This window comes from Papio anubis, chromosome 10 (genome assembly GCF_008728515.1).
Source record: "Papio anubis isolate 15944 chromosome 10, Panubis1.0, whole genome shotgun sequence".
In the NCBI taxonomy this organism is placed as follows: Eukaryota; Metazoa; Chordata; class Mammalia; order Primates; family Cercopithecidae; genus Papio; species Papio anubis.
Genome location: NC_044985.1, coordinates 111,786,352 through 111,800,525, shown reverse-complemented (window position 1 = coordinate 111,800,525; position 14,174 = coordinate 111,786,352). Strand labels below are relative to the sequence as shown.

The 14,174-nt window shown below is 41.3% G+C and overlaps 1 protein-coding gene across 8 annotated transcripts in view; it reads left to right on the top strand.

The window, feature by feature from the left end:
- The window catches only part of SPHKAP (SPHK1 interactor, AKAP domain containing), a 194,964-nt gene that overhangs the window by 158,107 nt on the left and 22,683 nt on the right, over window positions 1-14,174 (top strand). For all 8 annotated transcript variants that reach the window (XM_009183245.4, XM_009183248.4, XM_009183247.4 and 5 more), the window contains 2 exons: window positions 2,335-2,590; window positions 4,148-7,898. In XM_009183245.4, the coding sequence (XP_009181509.2) occupies window positions 2,335-2,590; window positions 4,148-7,898 (4,007 nt within the window). The remainder of the gene's footprint in view (window positions 1-2,334; window positions 2,591-4,147; window positions 7,899-14,174) is intronic.

The window sequence follows — 14,174 nt, the reverse complement described above, 5'->3', positions numbered from 1 at the left end:
TTTAGAATTCACATACTTTTTAAAAGCTGCCTCTGCATTATAGAACAATTTTCCTAGTTTAGTATTACTGAGAAATTCCAGCTTTCTTTCAATATCTCTATGAAAATTGGTATTGACATTAATTGGACTTGACCTTAACTTACTAGACCCTGATTAATCCCAGTTAGATTCTTAATTAAACATGGCAGAAAATTAGCTTAAACAAAAAGAGAACATATGGTTTCATGTAACCAGAAAAATCCAGGAGTAGATTAGAGACTTAAAAACAATGTCATCAAGACATGAATTTTTCTCTTGTGGCCTGTTTTCCTGTTTTCTCTCCATTGACCCCATTATCAGACAAGCTCCTCCCACAAGGAAGCAATATCCCTTTGGGTTCAAGTCAGGAAAGTGTGAATGGAACATCATTTCCAGGTGGTTTTCAGCAAAAGCCTCATTGCATCCTATTGGCTCTCAAATGTCACATGCCCATCTCTGAACCAATCACTATGACCCAAGGAATGCATCCTTCAGATTGGCCAGGCTTGAGTCACATGATCACCTCTGGAGCCGAAGGTGAATCAACTCCATGTGAATCACTTGGACTCTGGTGAGGTTGACTGACTGATAGTGTAGTGTGCCCTTCTCCCCAGGGCAATTGTCTGATTCATGTTTGCACCTCCTTGCTTAATTTGCATACAACAGGTACTCGGAAAATACCGGGTAAGTTTCAGTTTAGTGTAGTGTGTCTAAACTCAGTGGAAAGAAAATTAAGCCAACTTCTACTTACTCTACAACAGCAGTTCCTCTCCATTTGGGGGATCACAGATACTTTGTGAATTCAATAAAAGCTATAGACCAGTGGGTCTCAAATGCTAATGCATGTACCCATCGCCAACAGATTCCTTGGAAACACAGATTCTGATTGAGTAGATCCGGGTTGAGGCCTGAGAGTAAATATATCCAACAAGCTCCCAGGTGATGCCATGGCTGCAGCTCCATACCCACACTTAGAAAAACCAGGCAATGGACCACCTTCTTTGAAAAATAGACCTAATCACATATGCATACAGGGGAATTCAATTTTTGAGCCCCCAGGAGATTTCTGAACCCCTTGGAGAAGGATTGAATTTTTCATTTTATAATCATCTCTCCTAGAATTATTGGAATCTTTTATTACTATTCCAATGGCAATAAATAATATGAATAGTGAAAATGTGTAGTGGGGAATGAGGATATGGTTCATAACCCCAGAACTAAAAGAATTAACAGGTCTAACTAGTACACGATTCTATAATTTGGGCCTCGTTATCACTGTTCTTACCACACGCTGGTCTTTTAGAGATAATTAGTTCACTTCCTATGGATTTCATTTAATTTCATGTTGACTGCTTCTTCAGATAAGCAATACAAATTATAGAATCTAACTGTAGTTGATAGAACACTTACTGTACATCTGAAGTACTAGTAGAGGTTTTACTGAGTATCTTCAAGGCAGAGAAAGATACTGGTCTGACAAACTGGGACTCAATTTAATCAAGAGAGGTAACCAAGACAGCGTTGACGTTCCCTTCAGCTTGACCAAAATGTGGACAGGCTCCTTCCTGACTCTAGACTCTGACTTCCCTTTTCTTAGAGCATTTAATCTAGAAAATTTATAACTGTAAATTCCTCTGCCTTTTTGAGATGTAAATCTTTTTGTAAAAGCCTCTTGCCAGCTTTATACCCAGAAATGTCTTTCTCAAGGACCTGGGAGCTGTCTAGTTGAAATGTAATCATCAAGGAAGATAGTTCCCTTAATGTCCCCAGTCTTTACAGGAGCGTAAGAACCTAACTTCAGTGGGCGTCTTGTTCCAGATTGTAAAACTACCTCCTGTCAAAAAGATGCAAGAAAGTTTACTGTTTCTTTGGGTAAAGCCAATGATCAAACACAGATGACCTAAGATCTGCCCCATCACTCTAGCCCTTAAAAACCCTATTGCCTTTTGTTCAGTGGAGTGTGGTCCAGCTTAATTCTGGCCTCTCTTCCCTATTTTAATAGCCTTGAATAAAAATCTTCTTTGCCTGTTTAACTTTGCCCAGTTCAATTTTTGCTTTGACCAAGGGAAACTGAAATATGTGATACAGCCGATCTATTTTCCCCCAAGTCAGGCTTTCTGCTAGGTACCTTGTGTTCCCAAACATCACTTGAATTTTTTTCAAGCAGTTTATTAATATAATCCCAGAAGACATTTCACATATTTTAAAGGTCCCCACTCCTATTAACAGGGGAGCTTAGTGGAAAAGGAAAGGTCAGAGGCAATAGTCTTTTATTTTCCCTTTTGAATAAATGCCTTCTTTTCTCTCCACTTTTAGTGCCCTTGGCTGCCAGATATCTGCTTGGTCCAATGTGCAAGAGGGAACAGACCAAACAGTACCAATTGCATCATCTTTGAAATCAACAAATTTCTGATTGGTCTGGAACTGGTGCAGGAGCGACAGCTCCACCTGGAAACAAACATCTTAAAACTGGAGGATGACACGAACTGTTCCTTATCCTCAATCGAGGAAGACTTTCTCACTGCTTCTGAGCACTTGGAGGAGGAAAGCGAGGTGGATGAATCTAGGAACGGTGAGAACTTTCCAATTAGTGCCTCCTGAAATTAGTCCCCATATAAAAATGTCTGGGTGGGATTTGAGAAAAGTTCCAGGCCGCATCAGTTTGGCTGACACATCACAATCTTTACTTGCTGAATTTTAAGGAAGGAAGGAAGGAGGATATGAGAACACTAGTGAAGATGCTGACAAACACACTTAGCAGACTTAATGGTTGGATGGATCCAGACTCCCAAATGATGCCTTAGGGATGCTGAAGGGAATTTGTGTACTTTAAAGGTAAATCCTCCTGCCTGCCAAGAGATGGAGGCTATCACTGGGAGGAAAGTTAACTTCCCTAAGACTTCCATAAAAGCCGTATATTAGTTGGATCCAAGTTGGACCAGCCTGGGCTTGAATCCCAGCACTGCCACATTGAGGCTGTGAGATCTGGCGCCAGTTATCTAATCTTTCTGAGCCTAGTTTCTTTGTCTAATTTGGGAGTACAATCATGCCTGTAGCTAATGATTTTTGTGAAGACAGAAAGAGATAATCCAGGAAAGTGTTTAGCACTCATTTCTTAAGCTCTCTCTGTTGACCCACTCACAGAGCTCAATGAACAATGTGTTCCTCCTCCCCACTTTTAGCCACAGAGGAAGGGGTACCCCAGATGTTATTGCCACTGTCTCTGGGACAAGTCTCGTGCAAACTTTAGAACAAATCTTTGCAACAAGTCCCACTACTGAGCTTGCTGTGAGCATCCTCCCTTCTCTCTTTGTACCCAATGGGAAGCTCTAAGATGCACCTGTCTGGTTTGCTTTCCCCTGAAGAATGGTTTCAACCCTCAACCCTCAAACACTTCCTACTTGCATTTATATCCCACATGGAAAGCCATTTTTTTGGGTGGCATTCTATCATGAAACTTGAAAGCCTTTTCCGATTCATTTTTCTTGAAGAAAACCTTCAAAATGTTATTCTTGAAGGGGGAAAAAGTTGATGCTTTATTTTTATTTATTTATTTTTATTTATTTTTTATTATACTTTAAGTTCTAGGGTGCATGTGTACAATGTGCAGGTTTGTTATATATGTATACATGTGCCATGTTGGTGCGCTGCACCCATTAACTCGTCATTTACATTAGGGTATATCTCCTAATGCTGTCCCTCCCCCTTCCCCCCACCCCATGACAGGCCCCGGTGTGTGATATTCCCTACCCTGCGTCCAAGTGTTCTCATTGTTCAATTCCCACCTATGAGTGAGAACATGCGGTGTTTGGTTTTCTGTCCTTGTGATAGTTTGCTCAGAATGATGGTTTCCAGCTTCATCCATGACCCTACAAAGGACATGAACTCATCCTTTTTATGGCTGCATAGCATTCCATGGTATATATGTGCCACATTTTCTTAATCCAGTCTGTCATCGATGGACATTTGGGTTGGTTCCAAGTCTTTGCTATTGTGAATAGTGCCACAATAAACATACGTGTGCATGTGTCCTTATTGATGCTTTACTTTTAGAAAGTAATTATTACTTAAGACTTATGGTAACCTGCTATCCAAAAAGTAATAGTGCCTCTCATATTCTCCTCACTAGGTTATGAAAATATAAATGTCTCAGCCAATGTTTTGGAAAGTAAACAGCTAAAGGGAGCCACCCAGGAGGAATGGAATTACAACAAGGAAAAGTGGCGTTATGCTTTGGAAGACAAATACATCAACAAATATCCCACACCATTGATTAAACCAGAACGATCTCCAGAAAACCTAACAAAGAACACAGCCTTACAGAGTCTAGATCCCTCAGCCAAGCCGTCACAGTGGAAAAGTGAAGCTGTAGGGAATAAGAGAGAAGCCACCCATTATTATTATTCAGAAGATTTTAAAGGTCAAATGGAAAAATCACAGGCACTGTATATTCCAAAAGATGCTTATTTCTCCATGATGGATAAAGATGTACCTTCTGCATGTGCTCTGGCTGAGCAGAGAAGCAACCGAAACCCAGGAGATCATGAAGACACAAGAAACGCTCTCCCTCCTGTACAAGATGGAGAAGTCACCACTGGCAAGTATGCTACAAATTTAGCAGAATCCGTGCTGCAGGATGCATTTATTAGATTATCTCAGTCTCAGCCCACATTATCCCAGGAATCTGCAGTCAGTGTTTCTGTAGGAAGTTCTCTGCTTCCCAGTTGCTATTCTACAAAAGATACAGTGGTTTCTCGGTCATGGAATGAGCTCCCCAAAATCGTCGTTGTTCAGAGTCCAGATGGCAGCGATGCTGCCCCCGAGCCAGGCATCTCCTCATGGCCTGAGATGGAAGCCTCTGTTGAAACCTCAAGTCTCCTCTCTGGAGAGAACCCCAGCAGACAACCCCAGAGTGCTCTAGAAGTGGCGTTAGCTTGTGCAGCCACTGTGATTGGAACCATTTCCAGTCCACAGGCCACAGAAAGACTCAAAATGGAGCAAGTGGACTCAAACTTTCCACTAGGGGGCAGTGGTGCACTGCAAACGCAAGCACCCCAAGGGCTCAAGGAACCTTCCATCAGTGAGTACTCCTTTCCATCTGCTTTGTGTGGCATGACTCAGGTGGCCAGTGCCGTGGCTGTCTGTGGTCTAGGTGAAAGAGAAGAGGTGACGTGCTCAGTGGCTCCAAGCGGTGGCCTCTCACCTGCAGCTGAGGCTTCTGAAGCCATGCCCCCACTTTGTAGTTTAGCAAGCATGGAGCTTGGCAAGGAAGCCATTGCTGAGGGATTGCTCAAGGAGGCTGCTCTGGTTTTAACAAGGCCTAATACCTACAGTAGTATTGGAGACTTCCTGGACTCCATGAACAGGAGAATCATGGAAACTGCTTCAAAGTCTCAGACCCTGTGCTCAGAAAATGTCCTCAGGAATGAACTGGCACATACCCTGTCCAATGTTATCCTGAGGCATTCCATTGATGAAGTTCACCACAAAAATATGATAATCGACCCCAATGGCAACAGGCATTCATCTGAAATTCTGGACACCTTAATGGAAAGTACAAATCAACTGCTTTTCGATGTGATATGCTTCACGTTCAAGAAGATGAGTCATATTGTACGGCTTGGTGAATGTCCTGCTGTCCTTTCTAAGGAGACCATCGGAAGGAGGGAGACAGAACCTGGCTGCCAGCCATCTGATCCGGGTGCTAGTCTAGCTTGGACAAAAGCCACTGAATCCTCCAGCAGCTCTCCACTTAGCAATTCACACAACACGAGTCTTGTCATCAACAATCTTGTGGATGGCATGTATTCAAAACAAAACAACGGTGGAGTGAGGCCAGGCCTCTTCAAGAACCCCACGCTGCAGTCAGAATTATCACATGGTCACAGGGTGCCCGATTCTTCGACTGCTACAACATCCCCCAAGGAAATATATCTGAAAGGAACAGCGGGAGAGGATACAAAAAGCCCTCATCACAGTGAGAATGAATGCAGGGTCTCTTCCGAAGCACAAAGGTCCCCGACGGTTGGCCAGTCCAGAAGCAGTTCCCAGGAGGCTGAGGACAGTATCCACCCAAACACCCAAGAAAAGTACAACTCTGCCACATCTTGCATCAACGAAGTTCAAGTCAACCTGTCCGTGTTAGGGGATGACTTGCTGCTTCCTGCTCAATCCATGCTTCAAACAAAGCATCCAGACATCTACTGCATTACAGACTTTGCGGAAGAATTAGCAGACACTGTCGTCTCCATGGCAACTGAAATTGCAGCGATTTGCCTTGACAACTCCAGTGGAAAACAACCCTGGTTTTGTGCATGGAAAAGAGGGAGTGAGTTTCTGATGACACCCAATGTACCCTGCCGATCCTTGAAGAGGAAGAAAGAGAGCCAGGGGAGCGGGGCTGCTGTGAGGAAACACAAGCCGCCCCGGCTCAGTGAGATCAAGAGGAAGACGGATGAGCATCCCGAGCTTAAAGAGAAGCTGATGAACAGGGTTGTGGATGAGTCCATGAACCTTGAGGATGTCCCAGATTCTGTCAACCTTTTTGCCAATGAAGTGGCAGCCAAGATCATGAACCTATCGGAGTTCTCTATGGTGGACGGCATGTGGCAGGCGCAGGGCTATCCCCGGAATCGGTTACTGAGTGGTGACAGGTGGAGCCGGCTGAAGGCCTCTAGCTGTGAAAGCATTCCTGAGGAAGACTCCGAGGCCAGGGCCTATGTCAACAGCCTGGGCTTAATGAGCACGCTGAGCCAGCCGGTCAGCAGGGCCAGCTCTGTCTCCAAACAGTCGAGCTGTGAGAGCATCACCGATGAGTTTTCCAGGTTCATGGTGAACCAGATGGAAAATGAAGGGAGAGGATTTGAGTTACTGCTGGATTACTATGCTGGCAAGAACGCCAGCAGCATTCTGAGCTCAGCCATGCAACAGGCGTGCCGGAAAAGTGACCACCTCAGTGTGAGGCCAAACTGTCCCTCTAAGCAGTCTAGCACAGAGAGCATCACTGAGGAGTTCTACAGGTACATGCTGAGGGACATCGAAAGAGACAGCAGAGAAGGCACCTCCTCCAGACGGAGCAGCCAGGATTGGACAGCCAGCCTGCTGTCTCCTTCTCTGCGATCCCCGGTGTGCCACAGACAGTCGTCCATGCCAGACAGCAGATCCCCATGCTCCAGGCTGACAGTGAATGTGCCCATCAAAGCCAACTCTTTAGATGGCTTTGCTCAGAACTGCCCACAGGATTTCCTAAGCGTGCAGCCAGTCAGTAGCACGTCCTCATCCGGTCTCTGCAAATCTGACTCTTGCTTGTATCGGAGAGGTAGGACTGACCACATCACGAACATGTTAATTCATGAAACGTGGGCGAGCTCCATTGAAGCCCTCATGCGCAAGAACAAAATCATTGTGGATGATGCGGGGGAAGCCGACGCTGAGCCTGTTTCTGGTGGCTCTCCCTCGCAAGCAGAGACGTGTGCAAATAGATTAGCTGCCAGCAGGATGTGCAGTGGGCCAACTCTGCTTGTTCAGGAGTCTCTCGATTGCCCGAGGAAAGACTCTGTTACCGAATGTAAACAGCCCCCAGTGTCATCTTTGAGCAAAACTGCTTCTCTTACAAACCACAACCCTTTAGATTCTAAAAAGGAAACTTCCTCGTGCCACGACACTGTAGCAATAAACCACAAAAGGCGATCACTTTGCTCGAGGGAAGTGCCTTTGATTCAGATTGAAACAGATCAGAGAGAAGCCTGTGCTGGGGAACCTGAACCCTTCCTTTCCAAAAGCAGCCCCCCAGAGGAAGCAGAAGAGCATTCCAATGACAAAAACATCCCAGATGTGGTGAGAGGTGGAGACACAGCCGTGAGCGCTTGTCAAATCCATAGGTGAGTGAATCGTCTCTTAGGCTACATAGAGTGCATGTGATGGAGTTTGCATCTTAATCAGTGTTTAGTCTAAATTTTAGACATAAGGGATTTGATTGGTGCAATAACTAAATTTTCAAAACCAAAAATAATGACCTCCTAGGTTAATATGCATTTGTGGTAGAGAGTTGAAAGTAAATTTCTTCTTAAAATCTCCAAAGCAAATTAAACTCATCTATATAACCAAAGAAGTAAGATATAATTCCCCCCATTAAAATTAATCTCCTGTGGTTTCCTACCTTTTAAAATTCATTCATGGCAATTTTTAAGCAAATAACAATCTTAATAATATATGATGCAATAATATTAATAATAAATGATGCAACTTATTCATTTGAAAACAGGTAAATTTAAATAAATATCAGTATTGGCATTTGAAATTAAATATTTTGGCATCATTTTTCTCTCCTCTCCTTTTTCTTCTCCATAGAGTCTCTCCTTTCAAGTTTTGCTTTCTGTTTTTGTTTTTTGTCTTTTTCTAAAGATCTTGGCAAGGACACTGTGTTCCACAAGGGCTGGCCCTTTAGATGCCTGGTATAATTCTAGCAGTATAAATGCAAAGCAACACTGAAGTATTGTTATTTAAACAGCTCCTTTCCAGAAAATTATGACGTCGTTGACAATCCATTTTGAATTTGACATAAGGTAATAATTTCTCTGAGGCTGCTTAAAGAACTCTCCATTCCTTTTACAACTCATATTTTCTGTAGAAAATCTATAAGCTCCTTGAATATGAGACCATTGTATCATTTCTTTAGCTTTGGTTTGTAGTTAAACAAAACAGGACAACAAAAAAGGAAGCTAGTGGCCTTGGAAAATCTAAGTTGGAGAAGTCTTTTCAGAGACATATGCCTATATTGTTTATTATTTACCAAAAAGCCTGTGATTTTTAAATGTTTAGTGGCAATCAAGTGGAACACAGCCTTCATCAAATTTCAGCAGCTCTCTGAAAGTCTTTGATACTTTTCCACTTCCGCCAGGGAAGGAGAAGGGAATCATCCTCAGGTACCAGTGCTGCCCACTAGAGGGCATCATCACTGGTGTGGTTATGGTTGAGTGTATTTGGTACATAGTGTCTAGGTGGATTTAAATATTTCTTTTTTAGCCACTCAGTACTAAGACCTTAACTTTCCAATCAGATGAAACCCTGGAAGAATAAGGAGAAAGGATGAAAACATAAAAGCAAAAGAACACAAAGCTAAATCAAATGACGTAGGCAGAGCTAACCCAGACGCTTTTTTATACATCAGTAGTTCTCCAGCTATAGACAATATGTATCGAAGCATTTTATGTAGGTGATACGGAGAATTACAAATTTTTTAAAGCGATCAGAGTTAAAGAAACAAATTAGCTCATGTGTAATTCTTTAGAATTACCTTAACCTGAAATACAAGAAAATGGAAAACCCTTCTTATAGAATCCAGATGCCTGACTTGGAGTCTTCTTTAACACAGATATCTTAAACCCAGCTGAGATTTTTAACCAAAGAGTGACTAGTTAGGGAACATTCATGAAATAGTAGTTCTACGAGATTTATGGTTGTAGGCTGAGATCAAATAGCAATTGTCCCTGAAGTTGAATAAAATTCATTATACAATTGTGAATTAAATGTCACTGATATTATCCTTAAAATAGGATATATTGGAAATATGTATGAATAAAGTCCCCAAATGGCTTAGGTTTGTATTACATAGAATGGCCCAAGAATATACCCTTTCAAATCATGATTTCTGGTTTGGTTTTCCACTAATAAAACAAGAAAGAATGTGCAGTCATCCACCCTAGAAATTCAAGACCTACATCTGCTTCCAAAACATAAGGACTAAATATTGAAAATGTTTTTCTTTGTGGAACAATATAAAGAATTATTAAGAACATGGATTTCACTAACCTTGTAACTATGCAACCTTGAGCAACTTCTCTGTTTACCAAAGTTTACTCACCTGTAGGTGGGAATAATAATTATCTTCTAAGAGGATCTTTAAGGTTTTATTAAGGAAATGCACATAAATCTCTCAACTCAGGGCCTCGCCTGTTGTCATAAATGCTTGCTTTTTGGTTGTTGTCATTGCTGTTTGGGGTTAGGGTACATGATTGCCCTTATTCCAGGAATTTTTTTTTCCAAAAGAAATATCTTCAAGGCCGAGTGCAGTGGCTCATGCCTGTAATCCCAGCACTTTGGGAGGCCAAGGCAGGTGAATCATGAGGTCAGGAGTTCAAGACCAGCCTGGCAAGATGATGAAACCCTGTCTCTACTCAAAATACAAAAATTAGCCAGGTGTGGCGGCAAGCACCTGTAATCCCAGCTACTCGGGAGGTTGAGGCAGAGAATTGCTTGAACCTGGGAGGGGAGGTTGCAGTGAGCGGAGATCATGCCGCTGCACTCCAGCCTGGGTGACAGGGCAAGACTCTGTCTCAAAAAAAAAAAAAAAAGAAAAAAGGAAAAAAAAGAAAAAGGAATATCTTATAAACATTACGAGGATTTTATTAAAACAAGAGAATTTCCAGATTTTGCTAGAGGGAAAATTAACCATATTTAGATTATTACATTTTCTAAGCTCAGAGATGTTATAGGATTTCAAAATAGTTAAGTACAAAACTCGCTTCTCCGTGAAGCAGTTCTTCTCCCTTACACACAAACAAGGTAAGTGGCGTATGGACTCTTAATTTTGTTTGGAGATGGGGAGGCGTCATGTCCTGAAAATAATTTTAGGCTACTTTCTTTAGGCATGTTTTCATGATTCTTACTTTAAAAAATGTTATTTACGCTCAATATGCTGAAATAAAAATCACTTTCTTACATTTCTGATAAAGGAATAACAACTTCAGAATTTATTGGACTTTTTGATAAGTTGAGACCACAAAGTATAAACAACAAACTGAGAATTCCAGACATTCATATGCTGTACTTACTAACATCATCTTATGTTTTAGAAACATATTTTAGGTTGTGTATCCATTTATATTTGCTTCAAGAAAAAAAAAATTATTCATCCAACAAATATTTGAGTGCTTACTCTGACCAGCAAATTGGCCTTGGGTCTGAAAACACAGAAGAAAATAGAAAGACTTGGTATCTACTCTCATAGTTCTTACACACGAGTGGGAAAGACAGGGAGAGAACATAGGAAAATCTTTTGAAAAAATATAATTGTACAGTGTGATGAGAGAAAAAATAAAAAGTAATGTGGTAGCAAATAACTGGTAGGGAAAGTGGATACTTAGATAGGATGTTGGCATTTGAGATGAGACCTACAGGAAGAGAAGATGCCAGCCGTGGGAAGAATGAGAGTGAGAGACTTGCATTTTAAGCATTGTGGTGATCTAGCCAGCCTAAAAATGTTCCCACCTAGAGATGCTGGATTAAGTATAATAAACATCTTTTTAAGTGTGAAGCTGATCTTTTTTTTTTTTTTTTTAAAGAAAGACAAGCAAATAAGCTTTAGTGATCTATTGCCCAGAATGGTGAATGTAATAAATAACAATGCATTGTATATTTCTTTTTTTTTTTTTTTTGAGATAGTCTCACTCTGTCACCCAGGCTGGAATGCTGTGGTACAACCATGGCTCACCGCAGCCCCAACCTCCCGGGCTCAAGCAATCCTCCCACCTCAGCCTTTCAAGCAGCTGGGACTGTAGGTGTGCACCACCATGCCTGCCCAATTTTTTAATTTTTTGTGGAGATGGAGATCTCACTCTGTTACCCAGGCTGGTCTCAGACTCCTGGGCTCAAGTGATCCTGCCACCTCAGCCTCCCGAAGTGCTGGTATTACAGGTGTGAGCCACTGTGCCTGGCTTGTATATTTCAAAACTGTTAAAAGATTAGATAGTAAATGCTTTCACCACAACAAAATGTAAGTATGTGAGGTGCTAGATTTATTAATTAGTGTGACTTAATCATTCCACAAGGTAAAACTATATGAAAACGTCACAGTATATACCGCATATAATTGATACAATTACTGTCAATTTAAAAATTGACAAGCAGGTGTGGTATATTCCCCGTGGATCTGGATGTTTGGCACCCCCGTCTAAAACAGCAGCCCCCAAGAGCCCTTATCTGGAGAGATGGAAGCAGAATGCTCTCTGCCATTTATGATTTACCCTCGTTTCTATATCCTCAGGAATTATTTTATTTACCCTTATTTGCAAGGCTAATCTTAACAGTAGTAATTATAAAAATTTCAGAGGTTAAAAAAAAGAATTTGAAAAGGTAGTAAATTAAAGCTGACTCTGCTTGCCCTTGAGGGTATCTACCAATCTCTGTAGCCTAAAAATTCATTTTCTAAAGGCTAGTGGAAACCAGGAAATGAGGGTCCAGGAGTGGTGAAGACTTGGAACTGAGACAGACTTCCGCATCCTCAAGGGTTACAACCTTAATAAAAGTGTGAACTATGGAAAAAGTTCACCCACCAGAACAGTGAACTGATTAAAAAAAAAAAAAAAGGTGTACCTTTCAAGCTTCCAGCTCTGGGTACAGGAGAAAACAATCCCCTGGAGAATTTATAACCACGGCTTACCCTAATGTGTTTTTGCCATTCTAATTTGCATTATACTTGTGGTCCAGGAAATCCCAAACTGGTGAGTTACCTTAAAGCAATCTTAGGTTAACAACCCTGTGAGAGCTTGGCAGAGACAAAAGTAAAATCTCTGGAGAGTTAAGCCCAGTCTTAAAGGATTTCAACAAATAAAACCCCATCAAATATGAGCTCAGAGTCTTAAACTGAGAGACACACAAGGAATCAAGGCACTGTAAGAAAGACTCATCACAAACATGAAGAGGCAGAATTAGCCCCATCGAAGTTCTCAGACACTGGAATTATTAAATACAGAATGCAAAGTACTTATGTTTAATATTTGGAAAAAATGAGACATACAAAATAGAAGCAAGAAACAAACCACCATCAGAATAGAATAGGGTAGATATAAAAATCAATCAAATACTACTACAAAGATGAAAAGTATAATAATTGAAATTAAAAACCATTAGATAGAAAAACATATGAATTATTGAAATCAAAACCACAATGGCATACCTGCAGAGAGAGCTTTAAAGATAAATGTGAAAGAACTTCTGTTTCTATTCACAATGAAGTTATTGAAACTCAACTTGCCCTCCATCCGTGAATTTTTTCTTTTTTTTTTTTTTTTTTGAGATGGAGTCTCGCCCTGCACCCAGGCAGGAGTGCGGTGGTATGATCTCAACTCACTGCAATATCTGCCTCCCAGTTGCAAGCCATTCTCCTGCATCAGCCTCCTATGTAGCCGGGATTACAGGCACATGCTACCACACCCGGTTAATTTATCTTTTGTATTTTTAGTAGAGATGGGGTTTCACCATGTTGGCCAGGCTGGTCTTGAACTCCTGACCTCAAGTGATCCACCTGTCTCTGCCTCCCAAAATGCTGGGATTACAGGCATGAGCCACTGTGCCTGGCCCATCCATGAATAATTTTTTTAATGGGCAGAATTAAACAACTGTTTTCATACATTGTATGACAAACAGCACATTGAGCAAAGGAAAACAAACATAATTAGCCTTATAATTGCCCTCACTTTCTATCTGGATTGCCTTTTCAGGCAATAGTGCAAACAGGGAAATCCTGAGCAGAGTTCAGTGGGCACAGCGAGGTGAGGAGACATGGACTAGAGGCAGATATGCAGAGAAAGAAGAGGAACTTGCAGAGGAAGCCCCTCGACCTGTTGCTGAGCAGTGAGGCATGCATGCATAGGTACAGCCCCATGACGCTAGAGAGTTGTAAGCTGAACAATGCCACAAGCTCACATAGTACTAGAAGATGTTTAGTCCCAACTAGCCAGAGTGAAGAATCCATCTTACATACACACAGTACTTAGTAGAGACCCTAAAAAGATCACATCATAGAATTAAGGCTAAACTAGCCCTAAAAATAAAGGCTAATCTACACTTATTCTAACAAAACTTAAAAGCAAACATCAAAAAGATCAAGCTGAGCTGAAACTAATTTAATCTAGAATAAAGTTCAACATTGTTTAAAGAAAAGATGACAAAATCTAGTACTCAACAACATAAACTTGCAATGTAACATCCAAGCAAAAAAATGCTACACAAAGAAGAGGTAAAATATCACTCATAATAAGGAGTATAATCATCAAAAGAAACATATCCAGAAATTACAGAGAAGATGAAATTAGCAGACAAGGACTTTAAATATCTCTTATAAATATGCTGAAAGATTTAAAGGTACCCATGAATAT